This window comes from Paramisgurnus dabryanus, chromosome 17 (assembly GCF_030506205.2).
Source record: "Paramisgurnus dabryanus chromosome 17, PD_genome_1.1, whole genome shotgun sequence".
NCBI lineage: Eukaryota > Metazoa > Chordata > Actinopteri > Cypriniformes > Cobitidae > Paramisgurnus > Paramisgurnus dabryanus.
The window spans coordinates 10,941,697-10,965,639 of NC_133353.1; the positions used below are offsets into that span (position 1 = coordinate 10,941,697).

The following is a 23,943-nucleotide window of genomic DNA, read 5'->3' on the forward strand; positions in this document are numbered from 1 at the left end:
TGACTAAATAGTATCATACAGAAACTCAGCCTTGCTATAAGGATTAAAGTGTGTTACAGATACCAATCGTATCATACCTGTATGGTAAGATCTGTGTAGGGACACATGAGACTTGAATTAACTGGGTCTAGGTAAAAACAACAAAGTATTAGCATCTGCATTAGCATTTCAATTGGAATAGGGCTTAATCACAGTCATAAGATGTCATGATGACCAACACCAGAGTAGACCTGCTCAATTTTACAGAGCTATGGGGAGGACTGGTGTTAAGATAACATCTTCATCAGATTTTGCAAAAGAAGCAACAGTTTTAGTTTTGTGTGCGTATGTGTGTGTGTGTGTGTGTGTGTGTGTGTGTGTGTGTGTGTGTGTGTGTATCTCAAGGATAAACATCCCAACGGTTATGCAAGATCCTCGTGGGAAATTGTCCAGATGTGGCTTACTTGAGGCATGAGACACTGTCTTTCTGTCTGCCTCTTAAATGTACACTTCAGTTATTTAACCCGCAGTAACATCTGGAAACTCAAAAACTGCCTCTTTCCTCCAGACGTTTTTAACAAATGATAAACTTTTGGTATCTGGACCAGAATCGCAGTCTGTCTGTACTAGAGGTCAAGACAGAGTTCATGTGTTTGATGGAACACAGAATAACATTTTCCAAAGGTCATCTTAAAGTCTCAAGGGTGGAATAATATGCACACGGGACAATCAGTAATTTCGGTCTTGCCAACTCCTTTTTTTTTAAGAATTATTGTAACAATTTGTCAAATACATAAAACAAAATGCTATCAAGATTTACTATTTAGAGATATTTTAGCAAGTTCAAGCTATAAAAAATGTTGTTCTATTGCAAAATCACATATGAGTACATTTAAATTAATCCAACAGGGACTATTAATGCAAAAACATCACATTTATTAGACTAATTTCAAGTAAGTGCTTTAACTAACATAAGTACATAACAAGTTTGTCCAAAAAAAGGGTAAAAAAAAAAATAGTCCCAGGCTGTCATTGAGGCAGTACCCTTTTAAAAGGTCCTTATACCATTTATGTACAGATGTATACATTTGGTACCAAATATGTATCTCTAAGGTACTAATATGAACTCTTAAGTTTCAAAGGTGTTGAAAGAGTACCTCCACAGTGACAGCTACACTCCAGCATCGGGTCAAAATGGGACAAACGCAGCTAATGGGTTAAAATAACACAGAAAATCTCTAGATTTGACCCAAAAAATGGGTTAAAACAACCTAGCTTTTTGAGTTGAAACAATTGCAGATTGGGTTCATCCATTCTTGACCCAACTCTGGGTTGAAAATAGCATTTTCTAGAGTGCAGGAACCACTTTTTGACTATTTTTAGGTGCTCCACTCTTATAAAAGGTTCCAAAAAAGTTATTTGTCAGGATGTGTGGTTCCATAAAGAACCTTTGACATTGAGAGAACCTTTTTTGTTGCACAAACATTTCTTTACAGTCAAAAACGTTTATACAGACCAAAAATGAAAGAAAAAATGGTTCTTTAAGAAAAATAAGAAAATATTACATTACATCAATGCTGTGACGAAATCTATTTAGAATCATTATTTTTAGAAATGTTCAGAACCCTAAAAAAAATAATTATAATACAACAAAAAATGGAAATGAACAAACACCAATGAAAATGTTATCTCTGTGTCTGTTAGCCCAATATGAGTGTTTGAGAATTCATTTATAGAACAAAGAAATCTTTTATTTCCTCAGGTACTTGGGTAGTTATATGCTTATTATCCACTAACAAAAAGATAAAGAGGAAAGCCACACAATACAGAACAATATACGGGGTTAGGAGTTTCACCTGTGAACAATGGTAGATAAAAAGAACAGAACCAATTATGTGATGTCAGAGGAAAAGTTCAAGTTCAGAGCATGACACAGACATGATGCTGTGCTTGTGTCTCTGTGTGCATGTGTTGGCTCAGGCTTATATAAACGGTGTTCTCAAAAAGTAAAACTTTGGGAAGAGATCAGTTTTTCTTATTCTCATTCTGTTCTTATATTAATGCGAGTTTGGGCTATTCCTAATAATTTATGTATGTATGTGATGTCAACCATTGCAGTAAATTGTGTATGTGTTTATTATTTAGAGACATGTGAGAGCAAATCTCCAAATAAGCTATAAGGTTGTTATAAACATCCCAGATTCAGCATGTATATGTGTGCTTGATGTGTAACATCTGTATGTGTTTGAAAGATAAAGCTCAGGGAGGTCGCGGTGGTCCTGCCAAGGCACAAGCAGCAGTGGGCGGACAGGGTTGGTCACGTGATCCTCTCGCCAAGTTCCCACGCAAAACACTGCTCACACATTCACACTTGCACGCGCATCCATTGCGCGTTCACGGCCTGAACTCTCATCGTTTCTAAAACGTAGTAGTAATAGTAGTGCTGTTTTTAATGTAGTTTTTCACTCGACTGAAGGTGATTGTGGAGTTAAAATGTTTCCTATTGCCATTCTGAGAATAAAGTTGAAGAGAACCTAGAAGGTAAGCATTACGCGTTTATATTTCTATTTTGTTGTTAAAACTTTAATTGGTGTAGAACTACGACAGAAATTGTTTAATTGTTTTATCTGTAGTTTTATTTGGCTATATTACCAAAATGGTTAGTTTTGTGTGTTTTGTTGTTACAATGAATCTGATGTTTAGTTACATAACGCAGCAATTATACAATGGCAGTGTCTCAAAATTTTGTGAGCTGGCTACCTTTTCTTTATATATATAGCGCGTGGAGCAGTTGGAGCCCAGCTGGCTTGATAATGGCCAGAAATGACGTATTTCCCTCTGAGGGCCAAAATGCGCATGGAACACCGATACCCGAAATGTTTCATGCGCTGATGATACCCCCCAAAAATTGCATGCGCCTTATGACGTTCGAAGGGTTGCATGCGCATGTTATGGCTAAAAATGTTGCATGCCCTTATGATGCCAAAAATGTTGCAAACACGTATGATGCCCAAAGTGTTGCGCGCGCCTATTTTGACGCCCAAAAGGTTGCATGCCCCAATCTGGCCAAAACTGCTGTAGCGGGTGATGTACTCCTGTGGTTGTTAAAGGCAGGCATCTCTGAATTTTTTGAGTCACAGCCAATCATATATAGCGCTCTGCCAAAGGCCGCGCCGCAAGACGCGCAACAAACTATTTGAGTGTTTGAGGAGTTTTTTTCATTGAAGACTTTTCCTCTTTTATTTATGAACCAATTTACGTAACGGTGTGATTTGGGGTGTTGGGGCGATTTGCGTTAAATGGTGGGGGTTTAAGGTGTCAATTGTTCTCAGTTGGGTGCGCGCAGATATGCATGATGGGTTTTCAGCTGAAGAGCAGACACATATGTGTGCTATTGTATTTGTGTGTGCGCGTGTTTAGACAATACAGTGTAATCCAAAGTGCTCTGACCTTTTTACATTCAAACAGCAATTACAGCGTGTATCAGAAAAAACTCATCCCACCCTTTCACTTTCTCTCTTTCTGTCAGTGAAGCAGAGGGTTGTGTGTTGTGTTAATGTATGAGTGTGTGTGAGTGTTGCGATGAGTGTTGGTTGTGAAGAAGGGGGGCCTTCTGTCCGCCCCCCATGCACTCTAAATGTGAAGAAAGTCTATGGTGATAGCACAGAAGAACTATATTCTCCAGAGTCTCTCAGACTCAACGCCATGTCACCTGACCTGAGGCAGGACTTCAATATGATGGAGCAGAAAAAAAGAGTTACACAGATTCTGCAAAGTCCAGTAAGACATCACTCCCACACACACACACACTAAATTCACATTCTCTCTCTTTCTCTTTTTCTCTCTCTCTTTCTCTCTCTCTTTCTCTGGATTTTTGAAAGCGGAGCCCACGCTTATATTTGATTGCATAACAACCAACAAGTGGAATCAGTTGCCCTTGGTAACCATGCATAGATCATCAGAAACACTGGGAATGAATTAAAGAACCCCAACAATGTGTTTTTGTGTCATGCTGCAAAAATAGGATACTTTTAAGGGGATTTCACAACTTCTAAATTTAGTCTGATTTGTTTTGCACCCTGTTTTCACCTATTTATGGCCAGATCACCTTAGATAATATGCAAACTTTCTGTAATGTAATCAATGTCCTGTTTTGAATAAATACACAGAGCATAACCTTTACAGTGTGCAGCCCTGAAGCTTTCGAAATTTCCAACTGTAAATTATATTACAGTTTGTAATACATATATGAATACATTTTCATAAAGTTTGCCTTAAAGCCTGATACATTTTCAGTATTTTTTCAATAATGTAACTAATATACTAGCAAATCAGGAATGTCATTTAAGATGTACTTAAAAGCACTTAAAAACCATTATTGCATTTTTAACGCAATCTCAGATCCAAGAGTCATATGCAAAAAAAATGATATTAAACCCATTTTTATTAAATATATGCAGGCTGCAGCATTCAAATACAAAAGTGCTTTATTTTTTGCACACAAATTTTGTACTTAAAATACTAAAAATTCACCTTTAGTACTTCTTAAGATGTTCTTTAGATTATCTAAGTGTACTTCACTGTGCTATTTTGAGACACCATGAATATGAACTAAAATGCACTTTTAACATACTATCTCTGTATTAAAAAATGTATTTAGTTAACACTTGTATTAAACTTGAACTCAACTTTCATACAAAGATGGGTTCAAGTTTACTACAAGTGGTATGTAAATACGTTTTTAAAATACATTTTTAGCACATTTTAGTTCATATTTATGGTGTCTCAAAATAGCACAGTGAAGTACACTTAGATGATCTTAAGAAGTACTAAAGATACATTTTTAGTATATTAAGTACAAAATTAGAGTGCGAAAATAAAGCACTTTAAGTACACTATGGAAGTGTACTACTTTTTCACCTGGGATGTAATTTAGTCAATCAGTGTATCTGTTGGTTAAGCAAGTGTGGGTCATACCAAAGTTCTTTTAAGGAAGCCTCCCCACTTGCTGGCATGTTTGCAATTCTTCCAGGCATCTACAAATATCTCTTAAAAATCGTGTGCTCAAATCACAATAAAACAACCATACCATAACGTTTATTTATTAAAGGCGGGGTGCACGATCTCTAAAAAGCCAATGTTGACATTTGAAATCACCCAAACAAACACGCCTCTACCCCAATAGAATCTGGACCTTATTTTGATAGACCCGCCCCACACATACGCAACCCAGGCAACGATGTCGGTTAGTAGACATGCCCCTTACTGCTGATTGGCTACAAGTGTGTTTTGGTACTCGGTCCGACTCCCTTTTTTAAAGTGTTTTCAAAAATCATGCACCTCCCCTTTAAAGGGGACAGAGAATGAAAAATACATTTTTACCTTGTCTTTGTTGAATAATGGTAGTCTACCCGCATTCACGAACATACAAAAATTGCTAGACATGCTAAACAACTCAGTCTCATAGAAATTCCTCTTTTAGAAATGTCAGCCAGAAAATGACCCAATCTGAAAAACTGATGCTTATGACATCACAGGCATCTCACTGCCCCTCCACTTTAAAATAATTGGCTACATTTTTTGAGTGGCAGCAAAGTCAGCCAATCAGTAATGAGATTGCAAGTTAAGCCAGTAGGGGGAGCCAAATAGGTGCAAAACCACTTGTTTAAAATCCCCCACCCTAATAGAGCTATCTGAGAGAGGTTTTTAGGAAGCTTCTAAGGCATTACAGACCCAACAAAAAAAATTTGTCTACATGTCACATCACAGAACCAAAGTGCTGTACAGCATAAAAACAATTATAAAACACTATCAGAAAAGAAATAATTGACATAAAAATTTAAAGAAATAATAATAACAAAGGTTAAAATTATCTCCTAAGCTACAATTCAGATAGAGAAAATAGATGAGTTTTCAATTGAGATTTAGGGGCTCTAAAGTGAAAAGGCAGATTGAAAAGCACCTCACGTGACTATACATAACTCCCCAGAAAATCGTCAGTCTTTATCGATTGATGATTGGTTCGTTAAACTGTAAGGCGGGACTTCGTCGCCAGAGAAGCCATATTGAGCATTGCATTGTCCCCTATTCATAGTAATTTGAGTGCTCAGTCGTGTTATATCCTCTATGTTTGATCATACACTCTAAAAACAAACGGTGCTAAATAGGTAAATACCACTAAAAGTGGTTCTTGGCTTGTAATCATAGAGGCACCAATGAAGTACCTGTGTAGCACCAGTTTACCATATGTGGTGCTAAAGTGGTGCTATGTGACCCCCGTATGGTTCCTCATTGGTGCTTCATAGGTGCTATATAGCACTAAAAATGGTTCCTCTATGATTACGAGCCAAGAAACATTTTTAGTGCTATTTAGCACCGTTTGTTTTACAGTGTACGTTTGACATATATTCCAAATTTGCTATAAGTGTCCAAATACTTTTTGTTTCTGTATTTAAGTACATTATTGTTGTAAAAGCATGACTCCCATGTGTTAATGTTTATTACAGGATTTTAAGGACGAGCTGGAGTGTATGGTAAAAGAGCAATACTCTAAGAGCAGTAACTCTGGTGGTCTATTAGGTCACATTGCGCACATCCTCATCAGCAACACGCTTAGCAACACCGGAGTGCAAAGCCCCAGCAGTAAGTGCACACACACTTTTATTGACCTGTGTTTTATAGCCCCACTGAAGATTATTTGCTGTGGCCCTAGTAAACAGATGGCAGGCATGCGACTCTAAATCATTATGCGATACTTGTGGAAAACATTGAAGCAATATTTATTTACAATGTCACACGGCATGTTTGTTTCCAGGCGTGGGGTCAGTAAGTCCAGTGAATGATCTGTGTGGTGCGGAGTGGATGCATTGTTCTAAAGCCGAGAGGCAGGGACGCTGTAAACTGGCTTGTTTGTACCGCCTACTGGACCTGTATGGACACACCCACTTCCCAAATACATATGTAACGGTAAGGACCTAATTTTTGATATTTATAGATATTCTTCAGCTCATTCATTCACCTTTATTCTCTTCACTGATGTTTCTGTAGCTCAATTGATAGAGCATTGTGTTGGCGACACAAAGGACTATCACAAATATAGGCTACTAATAAAATGTTTACCTTGTAATGCAATGTAAGTTGCTTTGGATGCAAATGCATGAATGTAAATCCTGAGGCTTTAGTAAACCCAGATGACACATGCAAATACAAAAGCATAAATGTTGCTGATAACAGATCTATCTGTATTTTTTCCATAGCTGCGTGTGAGCAAAGAGCAAGATCATATTCTCATTCTTCCTAAAGGACTCTCATTCGCAGAAGCCACTGCTGCCAGTCTGGTAAAAACACATTTGTACTGTATAAAAAGACTATACTTCGGGCTTTACAGTGTACACATCAATATAAAGTGAATGTCATCTTGTTCCTAGGTGAAGGTGAATCTGATTGGTGAGGTGGTTGATCAGGGAGGAACTGCACTGCCTGTGGATGTTTTGGGATTCAAACCCCATTCGGCAGTCTATTGCGCTAGACCGGATGCCAAATGTGTTATACATACATACACACCAACTACAGCTGCAGTGAGTACATACATATGGAAACCAGACTCTATTGGATGTTATTTTTACAATCAAACAAATCAGTAACTTTCTGAGTGTCCCGCAGGTCTCCTCTATGAAATGTGGCATCTTACCCATTTCCCATGAAGCTTTGCTGTTGGGGGAGGTATCTTATTTTAGCTACTATGGTGATTTGGATGATGAACAGGAGAAGATGGAACTACAGAAAGCTTTGGGTCCCACTGCCAAGGTGAGAGTCTAATACTTGTTGACATGACAACCATGCACTGTACGAAAGATATTGAATAATAACAAGATGCAGCATTGTGTGTCTTATTCTAACAAGACCTAGAGGCGTTGCAAATATGGCGGCGGAGTGACGTAATTTCTTTTAAAGGACTGTACACTTTTAAAAGTAAAGCTATTGACTAAAAATGCTCTTTGGAGAATCAAAAATGGTTCTTTTATGGCACTACTGTGAAGAACCCTATCAGAATTTTATTTTTAAAAGTGTAAAAAAAGCTTTAGAAATATTAATAACATTCATTGTAGTATTCATTGTGGATTTGCGGAACTGATGTTATTTTGGCATTTTAGATTTTGGTGCTGAGGAATCAAGGCTTACTTGCATTTGGAGAAACTACAGAGGAAGCCTTTCATTATTTGTACCACAGCCACCAAGCCTGTGAGATACAGGTACATGCACATAAATACAATCAAAACGAAAACTTTTATACGCATACAGTGCCACTTCATCAGTATCTTTTTGTTTTTGTGCAGGTTAGTGCTCTGCTTTCTGCAGGTGGTGTTCAAAACCTTCACGTGTTAGACAGAGCAAATCTCAAAGCAGCCCCTTCGGTGAATCCCAGTGGAAAAGTGTCAGATGGACAGATCAGATGGAGAGTTGGAGAGGCAGAATTTGAGTCTCTTATGAGAATGATGGATAACTTAGTGAGTGCATTTTACCTTATTTTTGGGATATAAACAGCCAATTGTATAGCATTGTTTTTAGATACTTGTAGCATGTAGGTAAGTAAAGGCATTTCACAATGTAAAATAAAATATACTTAATAAAAGATGCTAACACCGCACACATTTATGCACACATGTTTATTAACATGCATCCATCTGTGTTGTCAGGGCTACAGGACTGGTTACACCTACCGCCATCCCATAGTCAAAGAGAAACCTAGACACCATAATGACGTCGAGATCCCAGCAACCGTCTCTGGGGTGGGACTGGAGGAAACGGACGGCTTCCCGCAGAGTCCTTTGCACTTGCAGGCACACAAGCGGGACAGAGAGAGGATACGATGGTTAAATTCACCTAACAGCTACCTAAAGGTCAATGTACCCGAGGAGTCGACCAATGGCACCTGTAGTCCACGTACTAAAACCATGGTATACTGACACAAACATGCATGTTTTATAAAACAATGTCCCTACACAAGATGCAAGACTTTATACAGCTATGGATTTGTATTATCTATAAATAAAATTTAGCAACTGCTATCGTGGAACATCATAGTAAGAAAATCTCATCTTTGGAAGCTGACATCTTAATAACTTGGGGGATTTAACTGTCACAGATCAAACAGAGTTGCATGTGGTTGATCACAGATCAAATCAGTTTAGCAGAAAAATATATAAAATTATGTTTATATCCTCTCTGACAATTAAGGAAGCAATGCATTTATTTATACTTTAATCAGGAATACCATTCCATGGTCATGGAAAAGCTAAAAAAAGTCAAAAAATGTAAAGATATTTTCAGATTTTAAAGTCATGGAAATAAACAAAACTGAGACACAATACTTATCATATTTTTTTTTTAAAAAGTGAAGTGATGGAAATTGTGAATATTTATGTTAGACATACACTGTAAAAATTAGTAAAACCTAAAAAAATTTAAATATAAATTTGAAACTCATTTTAGGTGAAAATTTTAAGTTGTAATTTTTTTAGGTGTTACAAATTGAAGTAATTAAAAAAAATCACATTTCTTACTTTAAATTAAAAATTTAAGTTGACAAAACTTTTTTAAATTTATCAAATCAACATAATTTGTTAAGTTAAAGTAACATAAATATATAAGTTAAACAATTTCAACTTGTTTTTATAAGTTATGTCAAGTTATCAAAACTTAAATAGTAAGGTTGAATTGACTTTTCAATTGACAAGTTGTTTTAACGTCATGCTCTATTGTTTTACAGTGTACCGATTAAAGTATTTTTTTTAAAAGGGACACTCCACTTTTTTTGAAAATGTGCTCATTTTACAGAACTCCTAGAGTTAAACATTAGATTTTTACCGTTTTGGAATCCATTCAGCCGATATCCGGGTCTGACGGTACCACTTTTAGCATAGCCTAGCATAATCCATTGAATCTGATTAGACCATTAGCATCACGCTAAAAAAATAACCAAAGAGTTTCAATATTTTTCCTATTTAAAACGTGACTCTTTTGTAGTTACATTGTGTACTAAGATCGACGGAAAATTAAAAGGTGGGATTTTCTAGGCCGATATGGCTAAGAACTATACTCTCATTCCGGAGTAATATCATTGATCATTGCGCCTCCTGCAGCCATGTTACAGCAGCAAAGTCCTTGATTATTACGCCAGAATGAGAGTATAGTTCCTAGCCATATCTACCTAGAAAATTGCGACTTTTAATTTTCTGTCAGTCTAAGTACACGACAAAGATTCAAGTTTTAAAAAGGAAAAATATCGAAACTCATTGGTTATTTTTGAGTGTGATGCTAATGGTCTAATCAGATTCAATGGATTATGCTAAGCTATTCTAAAAATGGTACCAGCAGACCCGGAGATCAGCTGAATGGATTCCAAAACGGTAAAAATCAAATGTTTAATTCTAGGGGAGCTGGAAAATTAGCATATTTTTTATAAAGCGGAGTGTTCCTTTAAGTAGATCCAACTTTAACTTTTTACAGTGGATGCTTAGCCCTAAAAAACAATCTTAATAAATATAAATTGTTTTAAAGGTAATGGAACTCATTCTAAATAAATGCAATTTAAAACTGCTATTTCATTTTTTTAACACTTTCATCTGACAACAGATTTCCTTTTTATTTAAAAGTCACATTCTTTTCTCTTTAGTGGATGAAGTCGGAAGATTCGGGCAGCTGCAAGGACACCCCAATTAAGATTGAGGACCCCAACCAGTTTGTCCCACTAAATACCAACCCCAGTGAAGTACTGGAAAAGAGAAATAAGGTGTGTGTCTGTGTGTGTGTAAGAGAGAAAGTGAACAGAGCAGATTGTGCCCACAGATTGTGTTCCCTACACTAAAGCACTGCTTTGTTTACGGTGGTTTAGATTCGGGAGCAGAACAGAGTAGATTTAAAGACGGCAGGACCAAAGTCTCAACTGCTGGCAGACATTGTGATCGACAAACCACCCGGTCGAGTGCGTAACTAAACCAGTGCCTCCAATTTCATGCAATTAAAACAACTACAAATGCGTTACTGAGACACAATACTTATCATTTTTTCCATAGGCTTTCATTTATGAGGATGAGGAGCAGACAGCTTCCCTACCACCCAACCCTTTTGACCAATCAGAGGCCGAGCTTCAGGATTACACGCAAACTGTGGAAAATAAGTGCAACCAATCAGGTACACACAGACTCTTACCGAAACACATGCTGTACACTAACAAAAGGACGTTGATGTGAAATGTGACAGCAATGTCCTGGAGTGGGACATGCTATACCTAAACATTTGAATAATTCATGTATCGTTATTATCCATATGCTGTTTATTTGTGCTTAGTTCCATGACTGAAATGTACATTAGCACGTTTCCTTATAAAACATGTTGTTACGCATCAGAGTGGTTTTAGGACACAAATAATGCATTTCGATCTGATTCTCATGTTTTTTTATATATATTAACTCAATCAGAGGCCGACGATGAGTTGACTGATGGAGAAATGACAACATATGATGGCTCCACGGTGTCCCTGTCAATCTCACCCCTCATGAGCCCAGAAAGAGGAGGTAAAGAATCTCTCTGTTTCATATAAAGTGTATATTCCAAAAATAAGAGTAACCCAAAATGCTAGGTTGTTTTATTTAACCCATTGTTGGGCCAAATACAAACATTTTCTGATTTAACTGAACCCAAGGGTTGGGTTTGTCCCTTTTTGACCCAAAGCTGGGTTGAAAATAACCCAGCATTTTTAAGAATAACAACTGTTGGCTGGGATTGAATGAGTATATTACTGCCACATCATGACCGAAAAATCTCTCTTTTCTCAGACTGTCTCTCAGCTCTTTTACAAAGCAGCGACGACCTTACGCAGGATGATGACCTCACTCTACAGGTCACGGAGCTCAGCATCACTAAAGAGATGCAGGTCTCCATAACAACCACCGTCGCCAATGACATTTCAATCACCAGCTCCTCTGAAAGTCAGAAATCTCCTAAAAAGAAGAAAAAGAAATTCCGTACTCCTTCCTTCCTGAGGATGTCTAAAAAGAAAGAGAAAGGAAAAAACAAAAAGGAACAAGAAAAGGAAAAAGAGGAAATAGATGAAGAAAAAGAGTGTAAGGACCCAGTCAAAATTGAATAATCTGTAATATGTAAAATGATTGTAAAATAAATAATTTGTAAGATGATTGTTGGTAATATAGTTTAAGTATAGGGTCCTGTGTTAAAGGGACACTCCACTTTTTTTTAAAAATATGCTCATTTTCCAGCTCCCCTGGAATTAACATTTGATTTTTACCGTTTTGGAATCCATTCAGCTGATCTCCGGGTCTGGCTCTATGCACTTTTAGCATAGCTTAGCATAATCCATTGAATCTGATTAGACCATTAGCATCGCGCAAAAAAATTACCACAGTTTCGATATTTTTTCCTATTTAAAACTTGACTTTTCTGTAGTTAAATTGTGTATATGATATTACGCAGTGCCTGAAAAAAGTCCCCTGCTATTGAAAATTACCAAGGGGACTATTTTCGTGGGCTGCGTAAAATCATTGCGCCTGCAGAAGCCATGGTACGGCAGCAAAGTCCTTGATTATTACGCCAGAATGTAGTTCCTAGCCATAACTTTTAATTTTCTGTCAGTCTTAATACACAATGTAACTACAGAAGAGTCAAGTTTTAAATAAGAAAAATAGTGATACTTTTTGTTCGTTTTTGAGCGCGATGCTAATGGTCTAATCAGATTTAATAGACTATGCTAAGCTATGCTAAAAGTGGTAGCGCCAGCCCCGGAGATCGGCTGAATGGATTCCAAAATGGTACAAATCAAATGTTTAACTGTAGAGGAGCTGGGAAAAAAAGTGGAGTGTCCCTTTAATTGCGATGAATGTATTTGTGGGCAGTTGCATTGAGGCAATGACTTGAATGTGTAGGTGTTTTACTATGAATATTTTATTTCAACACACTTTTTTGTTACAGCTTTATTAATAACTACAAATTGTCTTAATCGTGACATTCTACACTTTTATGAACTATATACTGTATGTTCACACAAACACAATATTGTCAGTAGTACATTCTAGTTGCGGATTTTAAATAAAACCTGGAGGTCCTACATGCTGAACTTGAGAAGCATCATTTTGATGATTTGTATGTCATATATAAATACATTGTGTATTGAAATGGTCAGGTGAAAGTGATAAGATGATACATTGATTTATTACAAACTATGTTCCTACATTTCAGGAATATTTAATTTAATTGAAGTAGGCTACTATCAAATTGGTATTTATAATTGAAAGATGGACATTTAGTGTGATATAAAGCTGTTTTGCTTCGCATAGTATGTGTGGATGGAAATGTGTTTATACTTAGGCTATGACTAAAAAGTATGACAGTTGCTGTTACTCTGTTAAATACACTGTTTTTATCATAAATCTTTAAACGCATTGTAATTGTTTACAGTGATGTATTATTGTTGTTGTTTTTTTGTTTTTTTAAATACTGCTTTTGTAATTTGCCGTGTCAGTCACGTGTGGATGAGTTGTGACATATGATTTACTTTTTAAATAAAAATGAAGATTGACAACTGTAGCTCTCTCTCATGCGTCTTTGAAAACTTTTAGCGATGGCGAAGTGATTTCAAATCAGAGCTCGACGATGACCTCTGCTGGTGAAAATGGGGAAAACCGCTATGACCCAAAATGTTTCATAACTAACCAACTTATTAATCAAAGAAGCAAAATTAATTAATGGATAAATTAATGAATACAGTAAATACATGAAAACAATCTGCTACAGTGCATACTCATGGACTTTTTTTCTGTTTGTAAACAAATTAAACTTACAAATAGACAAGTAAATAAATGCAGAAGTCAGACACATGTATATATTTACACTACTAATATATGAAAGCCATAGGGCGAGGAAAGGCTGTATTGATTATTGGTGCACCTTGTGCATGGCAGTTTTAGTGAACAATCTTAATAACCGAATATTAGGCGATCTATAAAGGGATAATTCACCCAAAAATGAAAAACTTTCTTAATTTTCTTATCCTCGTGTTGATCTTAAACTGTATGGATTTCTTTTTTCTGATAAACACAAAGAAGATATTTTGATAAATGATGATAAGTAAAGCTGACTGTAACCATTGACTTCTATAGGAAAACAAATATTATGAAACTGTTGTAATAAATGATCAAAAAGATGGTTTGAATGTTGTATACTCATTGAATTTCATTGTATTTGTTTTTCTTACTATGGAAGTCAGTGGTCACAATCGGCTGTGTGCTTTCCATTGCTTATAATTTTTTTTTTAAATCATATAGGTTTAGATTAGAACAACATGCGGATTAAAAAAAAATATGACAGAAATTACATTTTTGGGCAAACTATCCCTTTAATGATGCAATTTGGCATATGTGACACTATGTTAAAGGAAAACACCACAGTTTTTCAATTTTTACTATGGTCTTACCTCAACTTAGACAAATTAATTCATACCTATATTTTTTCAATACGTGCACTTTTTACAGCGCATTGTGAATATGTTAGCATTTAGCCTAGCCCCATTCATTCCTTAGGATCCAAACAGGGATGAATTTGGAAACCACCAAACACTTCCATGTTTTCCCTATTTAAAGACTGTTACATGACTGTTACATGAGTAGTTACACGAGTAAGTATAGTGGCACAAAATAAAAAGTGGCAATTCTTTAATTGGATAAAAAATGAGAACTATATTGTATGGCGAAGAGCACTTAGAGGCTGTTTTCGTCGATCGGATCACAAGTGGACGACGTTAATGGCAGGTGTAAACGGTGTTCAAAACGTTTTGAGCTCGTCCACTTTCGACCACTTTCACCCACATCCAGAGGTAGTCGAAACCACTTTCGATCTGATCGCTTTGGAGTTGCGGAAGCATATGTGGTTGAATGTGTTCGAACAGCCACACGCGACCGCCTTCTCTCCGCCCATTTATCTAATCTGAGGTATTAAACACAAGTTTTACGTCTTTTTTTGATTTCTGGCGTGAACATACGTGAACAGCACTATTTTTAGCCTATCATTGATAAAACTAAAGCGGAGGATCTCCGTAGTTTCATTTTGAAAGCGTGTGAAAGTTGCGATCCTATTTCATCAATTGCGCTGAAATTTCAGAGAAAGCTCTTACATACACACGTACAAAACTCTATGCAGCATGTTAACTTGCTAAACAAGCAGCAGACTCCGACATTATATTAGTTTGAGTCCATATAAACTCATAATTACTCCCGCTCGGGTTTGAATGACAGCAGAGAGACTCACCCACCGTCTCACAGACCACCCCCTCACAGTATTCAGGACGGATGCGGTCGAAATATCCCTTTAATACCAAGTGTAAACAGACCCTTAGTTTGAAGCACTCTGACCTCGGATATATCAATGCATCTCTATTATCAACCCGACAACTCTCGCAATATAATATAATACACGCTAACAAGGGCACGCCCCTTTGTAGAGCATTTTTTAATCCTTTTAGTACAAACAAGGCAGGTGGGTGTGTGAGAAAGCTTTAGAAGTCATCTGAATTTGATAGAACGAATCAAATAAATAAAACAATAAAAAAAACTTTAAATCATTTCATTTTTTTGACACAAGCCTCTGAGCTTCGGTGATACGGCTACCATTACTATGAAAACTCATAACGTTCAAAGAAATGTCACAATTTTGGAATACTGGCTTGACAAAACATTACCAGTTTTGCAAGTAAACACAACAGTACATACTGCACTGTTTGAAAATGTTGTCAAAACACTGTAAGTACCCATACCAAGTCACTGGGGCAATACCATTATATATATATATACCATTAGGTCCAGATATATATACATTTGTAACCAATATGTATCCCTCGGGTACTAATATGAGTTATTTAGCTGTAAGAGTACCACCACTTTTAAAAGACGACAACTAGGGTACCAATTTTGACCTTTTTTTGACTATGTATTGCATTACTCATAAAAGTTAATCTTACATTTAACACAAAACACAAATTCTTAGTACAGACATTTCAACAAATCAATGTTTATTCCTCTCAAATATGTAAATATACAAAACTGAAAAGCAAATTTAACAACACAGGGACTGCAGAAACAGATATCAGAAAGCAAAACAGAAAACAGCTTTAGCCATCCCGGACTAAACCTTGTATGAATTTTAATTATGTTACTTCAGACATTATAAAAAAAACCTATAGGGCATTGTTCTCATCCTCCATATCACAGCAAATGTGCAGAAATCCAGTCCAGAGAGCATGATGAGATCCATTTAAATAAAACAGGAACTGTATAAACTGTACTTAGAAGTATCTGGAGTGATGACTTATTAGTTATACATCCAGTGATTCTTTCAGTATAGAGCAGCCAGTATATAGACATCCAAAGCCGAAAAACTCGCTGGAACTGGAAATATAAAATGGGAGAGTCCTACTTGGGAAGCGTGTTACTCTATTCATATTTCCAATCAAACTTAGGAATTCTTATCCAGTATTTATATGCTTCGTTCTAATGGTGGATGGTGATGTTGAGGGGATGAGACAGACAAAACACGACACTGATGGATCACTGGGGCATCAGATGCCTGACGTTATATTTTGAAGTGTCGTTGTACTGAGTCATGGGTTTATCAGCGATGCCACACGTGCCGACGCCGACCTTTCCATTTACGCTCTCTGGTGATGCAAATATACTCCTCTTTACCTGCATAGGATGATCAACGTCAGCATTAATCATGGGTTAAAACATTAAAAAAATTAATTCAGCGAATCACTGGTTAGTAGTGCAAACTTTTCTATAGACCACCACAGCTCGATAAGTTTATTCACTCTTATACACACCTGTCCTTTCTTATTCTTTGAATAGGCTTTATTATTAAACTGCTGCCACTTGGATTTCTGATCTTCTCTCTCCTGTTCAAGCTCCTTCATGCGCAGCACCTTCTTTTGGGCTTTCTTCTTCTTATATTCCCTCTGCTCAGCCAGCATCTCCTTTCTGACAGAGTTTACATTTTTTAAATCAGACAGTAACTCTTAAATTGTATCTGCTGTATGCATATCTGTTTTGATATATATACACCCTCACACATCCACTTACTTGGATTTGGGCTTTCCATCAATCTGTGGTCTGCTAATTCCCTCCTCTGAGACTCTGAGTGCCTGAAGAGGCACCACCTCTGCATTGCCATAGCCACTAAAGGTGATGGCTGCCGTGCCATTTTCGTTGTCGATCTCCTCGATTTCTGCCTCATACAACCTGCCAATTAAACAGCACTGTAAGCAGGTGAGTACGGATATGCACAGAAATCTCTCCCCCAAATGTTGCTGAATCCATAAACAGCCCAAATCACCTAGCACCGTGTGTGTGACCGCATGATACTCACTGTCCGTCCTGGTTCCAAACGGCCATGCAGGAGTCTCCGACTCTCCAGCTTCGAGTTGGCGCAGCAGCCTCTGAGCTATTGGTGCTGGCCACGCCCTCCGCTGGCTGTGATGTCAACAGGTCTTTTGTCAACTCAATCACCTCCTACAATAACACATATAACAGCAATATGTGATATGATAAATCTACTTACTTAGAGCTGACATGATGTAAATTCTTTTTTATCTTGTTGCAAATAGATGCTATCAGGCTTCGACTTTAGTGAAATAAACTGCACACTGAAAAACAAGGCAGATCCCTAAGTCTATTAACACAGGTAAAATATGCTAAAAAAAAAAACATAGCAAGCTCCAGTTCATAGTCCCGATTTATATTAAATATTAATGTGGTTCCTGTAAAGCCTGATTTCTACTTCTGCGTTGGACCTATGTCGTACCCTCTACGCCGTAGGCTATGCGTTAATAGTTGATTAAATGTAAAGATTGAACATTCTGCAAATTGCTTTAGATTAAAGGGATAGTTCAGCCTAAAATGATATTAAACCCATGATTTACTCACCCCCAAGCTGTCCGAGTTGCATATGTCCATCGTTTTTCAGACAAACACATTTTCGGATATTTAAAAAAATGTTTTAGATCTTTCAGTTGATTAAATGTAATGTTACGGGGTCCACGACCTTCAAGTCCAAAAAAGTGTGTCCATCCTTCACAAATTAAATCCAAACGGCTCCAGGATGATAAACAATGGTCTTCTGAGGGTAATCCGCACGGTGTTGTTGTAATATCCATATTTAAAACTTTATTAATGTAAATAACTACCTTCCGGTAGCGCCGCCATCTTAGACTCCTCTGTATTCAGGATAGAGTATCAGCGTAGTGTACGCACTTTTCTTAGTGACGTATGACAAATTCGGAGGGCGGGGGCACAGAGCAGCAGCAGAGTAGCCTCCGTAGGCTGCGTAAGCTCTCATCCTGAATGCGGACGCGACTAAGATGGCGGCGCTACCGGAAGGTAGTTATTTTCGTTAATAAAGTTTTAAATATGGATTTTCTACAACAACACCGCGTGGATTACCCTCAGAAGACCTTTGTTTATCATCCTGGAGCCGTTTGGATTTAATTTGTGAAGGATGGACGCACTTTTTTTGGACTTGAAGGTCGTGGACCCTGTAACATTACATTTAATCAACTGAAAGATCTGATTCTGAAACATTTACTAAAATATCCGAAAATGTGTTTGTCTGAAAAACGATGGACATATGCAACTCGGACAGCTTGAGGGTGAGTAAATCATGGGTTTAATATCATTTTTGGCCGAACTATCCCTTAAAAGTGTCATCCAAATGCATAAACATTTTTATAATAAAAGTGGCTTTATTTAGCGTTGGGAATATAAACATTAATGATATATGTACAGAAAGACCTGGTCAAATATAAACGTGTTGTTTTTTAATCTATTTATCTTCAATAATTCCCTCCACAAAATAATAAAAAAAACAGTGTGTAGTCCCAAACCTGGAGGTCCTTCTGTAATTTAAGCAGATCTTCATTTTCTGGATCTGTTGAGAGTGCAGCTTCTACTTGCTGCAGCTGTGCCTTATAATTGCTCAACTGCTTTACCAACTCTTCAGACATCTGTAAAGACATCCATGAAAAACAGAAACAACAGCTCAATAACACACATATTGAAATGGTAAATTACTCAATTTAGCTAAAAAAAGTCAATTTCAACATTATACGTACACATATAAGCATATAATTCACTTGGCTGAGTAGTATTTTGAAAGAGCAAGCCTGATTAATTTAACCTAAACGTTACTTCTAACGTGCATGTGCTATTACTATCGATACTACAGGTTGTTTACGCAAATCAAACCTTAGCTGTGCTGCTAACTAGCACTAAGCACTCTCACATCAACCCTCATACAGGCTAAGCTTAAGTAAACATCTACAAAGAATTGGTTATGTAAACCTTTACAGAGGAAAAAACACTGTTCTTATTTAATTGAAAATATTTGGTTTTGGTACAAAATAAAAGCTAATCGGCGGCTCGTGCTCAAAGGAAGCCGCGTACAAGGCCACGATGTTTATATTTAAATATCAATAATAACCACGTACTTATTTGACAAATATCTTACCCCTATAGAGTCCTCTTGAAATGTTTATATGAAATATTGCAAAATTAAGCGCTTAAGTGTCCATGTACTGCTGTATTTTAATAAATAAAAACTGGCCGTTCGTTTATTATCTCCCGTTCCTTTCAGCAGCAAGTCGACCTCTTTCCGCCGGATGTGACGCCAAAATCCCATGTGATAATGTGTTATCGCGTTATTTCTGTTGGGGATGCAAAGAGTTCTGTGTATTTTGAAGATTGGTAATCAATTTTAACATGTTTGTGCAAAAATAGCAAGCCAGAACCTAATTCTATGCATGTCTGTTTGCAAAAGCAGATACAAGTCCCTAGATCTCACACACTCTTTCAAATACAAAGCCCACATGCGCTGCTACACATCTGGTTAAATGTACTTCAAAAGTGTAATTGTGTGGTTTAAACACCACACAGAGATGCTAAACACACTACTTCAACCTAATAAGATCATGATAAAGACTACGTCATAAAAGACTAATTGTTGTTTTTATCAAATTCGAGAAAATATGAATATCCTTATTCTGTTTATAACTTATAATATCATTAGAATTTTGATTCCGGGTAATAAAAAACAACACAAATTTAACCGTCTTAAATATAATGATATACTTGTGGGAGCTGTTTTGTGTATTAACTTTACACTATACATAACTCTCAATTCTGGCGTATGTTATAAAAACATTGATTACTAATACCATGTCTGTATTGTCTGCTTCTTATTTAATTATACTGATGTATTGTCAATAACTTTTTTATTTATGTAGGCCAGTGTTTTTTTACCCAAGGGGGTCATCAACAGACATTGAAGGACCTCAAGATGATGTTAAATTATTTAAATTAAGAAAAAACAAGCATTAAAATAACACAACAAAAAATTAAACGAACAAAATTAATTTAAATGCATATTTCTAGTTATGTTAGCAAAATAGTGGGCATTGAAGTCGGTTAAAATCCACTGATGTAGGCCCTGCTGGTGTCAGCCATCTTGTACCTACTGGTACCTAAAATTCATAGTAAACGTAACCTTGTCTCTTCAGTTTAGTTTATTTATTTTATTTGACTGATAAACGCAATCATTTTATAATATTTTTATTCAAAGTGCTTGTGTCACATTTCCCATCAACCTACGTAGGGCGAGATGATTGGTTCACAGACTGACCAATCAGAGCGCAGATTCTGTCTGTAAACAAAAGATTTCGTCATTGTTTTTCAAGGCGCTCAAGCTGTCCGTATGTTTGTTTCTCTCAGAGAGTTACTTTATCTTCCGTTCACGTATTAACACATCTTTCTACATTGTGGGAGCGTAATATAATAAAAAACAACATTTAAACAACAATGTCAACGCAGAAGCTTGTAACACAAGAGGATGGTCTTCACGGTGAGTTGCACACATTGGCTCCTCGGTTAGATACGTAGGTACATCGACAACTTATGTTAACAATATGAATATTAACAACAATATTTACTCACATTATTTAGTAAGTTGGATTTGATAACAACACATGTAATGTTCTTTTGTAAATCTCGGCAGTGCAGAGCTCAAATCCGCTAACTAACACTGCGACGTCAGCAACTTTGTGTTTGCCCAAAGCAAACATTTTTATTTATATATATAAAAAAAACCTTTGTTTAAGTTTGTTAAGAGTTTACGACTAAAACGCTTATTTGTGATATGTGGAATCTCCATGACCCAATTTTAAAATAGGTTATGTAAAAGGATTTACGGACTAACATCGAACATGGTGTACTTGTTGTAATACATAATTATTACATGATTGATTCGAGCATTGATGATTCTGGTTTGGTCCAGTTTTATCAAACACAGGGTGATAAACATATGGGATGGTTATGAAGCTGAAACTGATAAACAAAATAAAGCATTTAGTACTTCAAATGGAATGCTGGCACAATTGAAGTCAAATCTGGAAACTCCTGGAAGGTCCTGGAAACTCAAATCTATTTTTGTTTCCCAGACTCATGGGTAGAGCTTCATTTTGATTCAAGCAGCGAGCATAGTGAAGGCACACCAACCCTGTGTGACATCACAGACCTGGAAAAAATGCTCTTGGAAGCCCAACGTGAGTCCAGCAGCAGTTCACGGACAAGCTCTCACTGTAGCAGGTGTGTGAAAATCCTTCCATTCAGGAAGATGAAAGTTTGTTTGTTTTTAAAAAAATTGTTATACAGATAAAAAAATCACATTGAGTATAATGATTTCTTTTTATGAAGTCCTCGACGAATCCAGACACCTCCACTTGTCCAGACACCTCCACTTGTCCAGGTGTCTCCAGTCATTAGTCCAGCCTCCTTCAACACACACACAAATGTACAGGTAAATGATGACATCATTACACATATTTCATCTTTTAAAAAGTATATACCTTTTCAAATATTTAGGAGTAAATGATCACTCTGATTGACAAGACATATTTGTTAAAAAGCAACATTGATTTGGCCAAATATTGATGAATAGACATGATCTTTTACAAAAATGATCTTTTGCAAAAAACTATCTTGCAGATAGGCCTTACTGTAGTATAGTTGCATTTTTAGTTTGAGTTGCATTACCCAACCAACAGAGATCACAGAAAGTTCAGTGTTGGACTTACGCGATTTAAGAGTTTAAAGATCAGATGTTATTGTGGGTATTTGTTCTGTTCGTTCTAGGAAGAAGTCGTAACCGAGAACAAACAGGAAGCCGAGCTTGTCATGAGGATCTGCGACTGGTCCAGCCGTCCAGAGAATGTACCACACGCAGCATTTATTATTAAACGGCCAAAGAGGAACCAAGTGAGCAAAAGAAACACAGCTCAACCTGATGAGGAAATGAACACACATTTGCTGAAGCTATTGCTGCCCTCCCTAGTCATTACACACATCTTAATGCTTGGATTGGGGTAAGGAACTTATATACATACATACAATCTTTCTCAGTTGTCCTACTTATTTATTCACTGTTTGACTGCATGTTTTTCTTTTTGCAGGATCTGTATTGGACGGCGTCTCACTACTCAGTGTTCTGCTATCTAAGTCATCATAGCAAACAAATGTGTGTATCCCGTCTCAGGGTCTCTCTGGCACAGGCCCAAGAAAGCACCTGAAAGCATCTTTTTCCTGGCATTTGTTCTTCTGGGAAAATTCAGGTCTTTGTAAGTGGACACTGTGAAAACACAAAACTCTCAGCAATAACTTTTTCAGTTTCTAGCAGGGAGATTTTTTGCCACAGAATTTATATTGTGTAGATATGTAACTTCTACATGGAAAATGACTTATAATTTTCAGCTTTTGATTTGAGTTAAAAGTGTTAAAATAAATAAATATAGTGTTAAGGTCACAGTGTAGTTTTTTTTAGCTGACCTGCTTTTGTTTTATTACAGTCCAAGTAAATAAATACACATATTCCTTATTCTGATCATGATGTGCATTGGAAAATGCTCCATATTACCAAAAAAAGAATAAACTTGTGCTAACCAAATATATAAATGTTGTGGAAATAAGTGATGTTTGTTCTTGATGTTTGTTATTGACCTCAAATCTGCATCTGTTGATTAGTGTTTGAGGAATTTTGATTATTCAAACATTGCAAATAGACATGGGGGCTGCTGCTGTCAATATTCAACATTTTCCAATGGCTGTAAAAATGCTTTAAGACCAGCAGGTGGCAGAAAAATCCAACTTCTTTATCTCCTATCAAGCTTTTTAACATTGAGTAAAATGTGTTTAAATAAATTAAAGAGGTAGTTCATTTCTACCACTCAAATACCACACTTTGTCATTTGCTTAAAAAGTGCCATGCTGTATTTGTGTTGGGTTGAAGAAGGAACAAATACTGAGATTATAACTCATGATCTGACATTTTGAGCAACAATTGACTTCATTATATTCTTTCTAATGTGTGAATATGTCTGCGTTTTACACATAAAATTGTTGACTGTTCAGCATAAAATGTGATATCCAGATGTTTCATTTTCTTATTATTGTCACATTCACCTATCTTAAAAAAAGTCCTTAAAGCCTTCCATCACTCCGATAAAATGAACCTTTCAGCTGCACAGAAGTTTCTTTGTAAACTAAAAAAGTAGGAAAGAAAAGCTTCTTCTATGGGATCACTGTGAAGAAACCTTGTGTTGTAACGCTCCATTCACAGGGAACCTTTAACATCCAGAGCCGTTCTGCACTAAAGGGTCTTTGTAATAGAAAAAAGTTTATGAAATGACAATAAATAATTATTTTAAAAACCTTTGTCACAAAAAGTTCTTTGGAGAACCATTAACTATTATTCTATGGCATCAGTGCCAATAGCACCTTTATTTTCAAGAGTGTAAGTTATTGCATAGACTTCAAATTTCCATTTTCTTCCAAAAAATTAAAACGAAACATTATATAC

General features: G+C 36.6%; 3 protein-coding genes across 4 annotated transcripts; 2 read left to right on the plus strand and 1 right to left on the minus strand.

Moving 5' to 3' along the window:
* The first annotated feature begins 2,336 nt into the window (after window positions 1-2,336).
* add3b (adducin 3 (gamma) b) lies at window positions 2,337-12,231 on the plus strand. Of its 2 annotated transcripts, none has more exons than XM_065297369.2 (15): window positions 2,337-2,520; window positions 3,509-3,759; window positions 6,486-6,621; window positions 6,794-6,945; window positions 7,236-7,316; window positions 7,407-7,556; window positions 7,642-7,785; window positions 8,133-8,231; window positions 8,316-8,486; window positions 8,676-8,936; window positions 10,655-10,771; window positions 10,874-10,963; window positions 11,055-11,172; window positions 11,460-11,555; window positions 11,817-12,231. In XM_065297369.2, the coding sequence occupies exons 2-15, from the start codon at window positions 3,562-3,564 to the stop codon at window positions 12,128-12,130; spliced, it is 2,127 nt and encodes a 708-aa protein (XP_065153441.1). In that variant the 5' UTR covers window positions 2,337-2,520; window positions 3,509-3,561; the 3' UTR covers window positions 12,131-12,231. The 2 variants fall into 2 exon arrangements, with proteins under 2 accessions (XP_065153441.1, XP_065153442.1); XM_065297370.2 differs by having other exon boundaries at window positions 3,514-3,759.
* A 3,805-nt stretch (window positions 12,232-16,036) lies between these two features.
* smndc1 (survival motor neuron domain containing 1) lies at window positions 16,037-19,703 on the minus strand. Its single transcript, XM_065297368.2, has 6 exons — window positions 19,546-19,703; window positions 18,923-19,042; window positions 17,410-17,552; window positions 17,124-17,282; window positions 16,868-17,021; window positions 16,037-16,730 (listed from the first exon to the last, which is right to left on the minus strand). The coding sequence occupies exons 2-6, from the start codon at window positions 19,040-19,042 to the stop codon at window positions 16,593-16,595; spliced, it is 714 nt and encodes a 237-aa protein (XP_065153440.1). The 5' UTR covers window positions 19,546-19,703; the 3' UTR covers window positions 16,037-16,592.
* A 1,042-nt stretch (window positions 19,704-20,745) lies between these two features.
* On the plus strand, window positions 20,746-23,549 carry bnip4 (BCL2 interacting protein 4). The gene is made up of 5 exons (XM_065244879.2): window positions 20,746-20,934; window positions 21,530-21,677; window positions 21,786-21,888; window positions 22,224-22,453; window positions 22,541-23,549. The coding sequence occupies exons 1-5, from the start codon at window positions 20,892-20,894 to the stop codon at window positions 22,584-22,586; spliced, it is 570 nt and encodes a 189-aa protein (XP_065100951.2). The 5' UTR covers window positions 20,746-20,891; the 3' UTR covers window positions 22,587-23,549.
* Window positions 23,550-23,943: the final 394 nt, after the last annotated feature.

Excerpts from the sequence above, each read along its gene's own strand:
- add3b (XM_065297369.2), top strand. The coding sequence starts at position 3,562 with ATGAGTGTTGGTTGTGAAGAAGGGGGGCCTTCTGTCCGCCCCCCATGC. Across the intron at positions 7,786-8,132 it reads CTTTGGGTCCCACTGCCAAG|ATTTTGGTGCTGAGGAATCA; the intron begins GTGAGAGTCTAA and ends TTGGCATTTTAG. Across the intron at positions 8,487-8,675 it reads TGAGAATGATGGATAACTTA|GGCTACAGGACTGGTTACAC; the intron begins GTGAGTGCATTT and ends CTGTGTTGTCAG.
- smndc1 (XM_065297368.2), bottom strand. The coding sequence starts at position 19,042 with ATGTCTGAAGAGTTGGTAAAGCAGTTGAGCAATTATAAGGCACAGCTG. Across the intron at positions 17,553-18,922 it reads AATTACAGAAGGACCTCCAG|GAGGTGATTGAGTTGACAAA; the intron begins GTTTGGGACTAC and ends GTGTTATTGTAG. Across the intron at positions 17,022-17,123 it reads GATGGAAAGCCCAAATCCAA|AAAGGAGATGCTGGCTGAGC; the intron begins GTAAGTGGATGT and ends AAACTCTGTCAG.
- bnip4 (XM_065244879.2), top strand. The coding sequence starts at position 20,892 with ATGTCAACGCAGAAGCTTGTAACACAAGAGGATGGTCTTCACG. Across the intron at positions 21,678-21,785 it reads ACAAGCTCTCACTGTAGCAG|TCCTCGACGAATCCAGACAC; the intron begins GTGTGTGAAAAT and ends CTTTTTATGAAG. Across the intron at positions 22,454-22,540 it reads ATCTTAATGCTTGGATTGGG|GATCTGTATTGGACGGCGTC; the intron begins GTAAGGAACTTA and ends TTCTTTTTGCAG.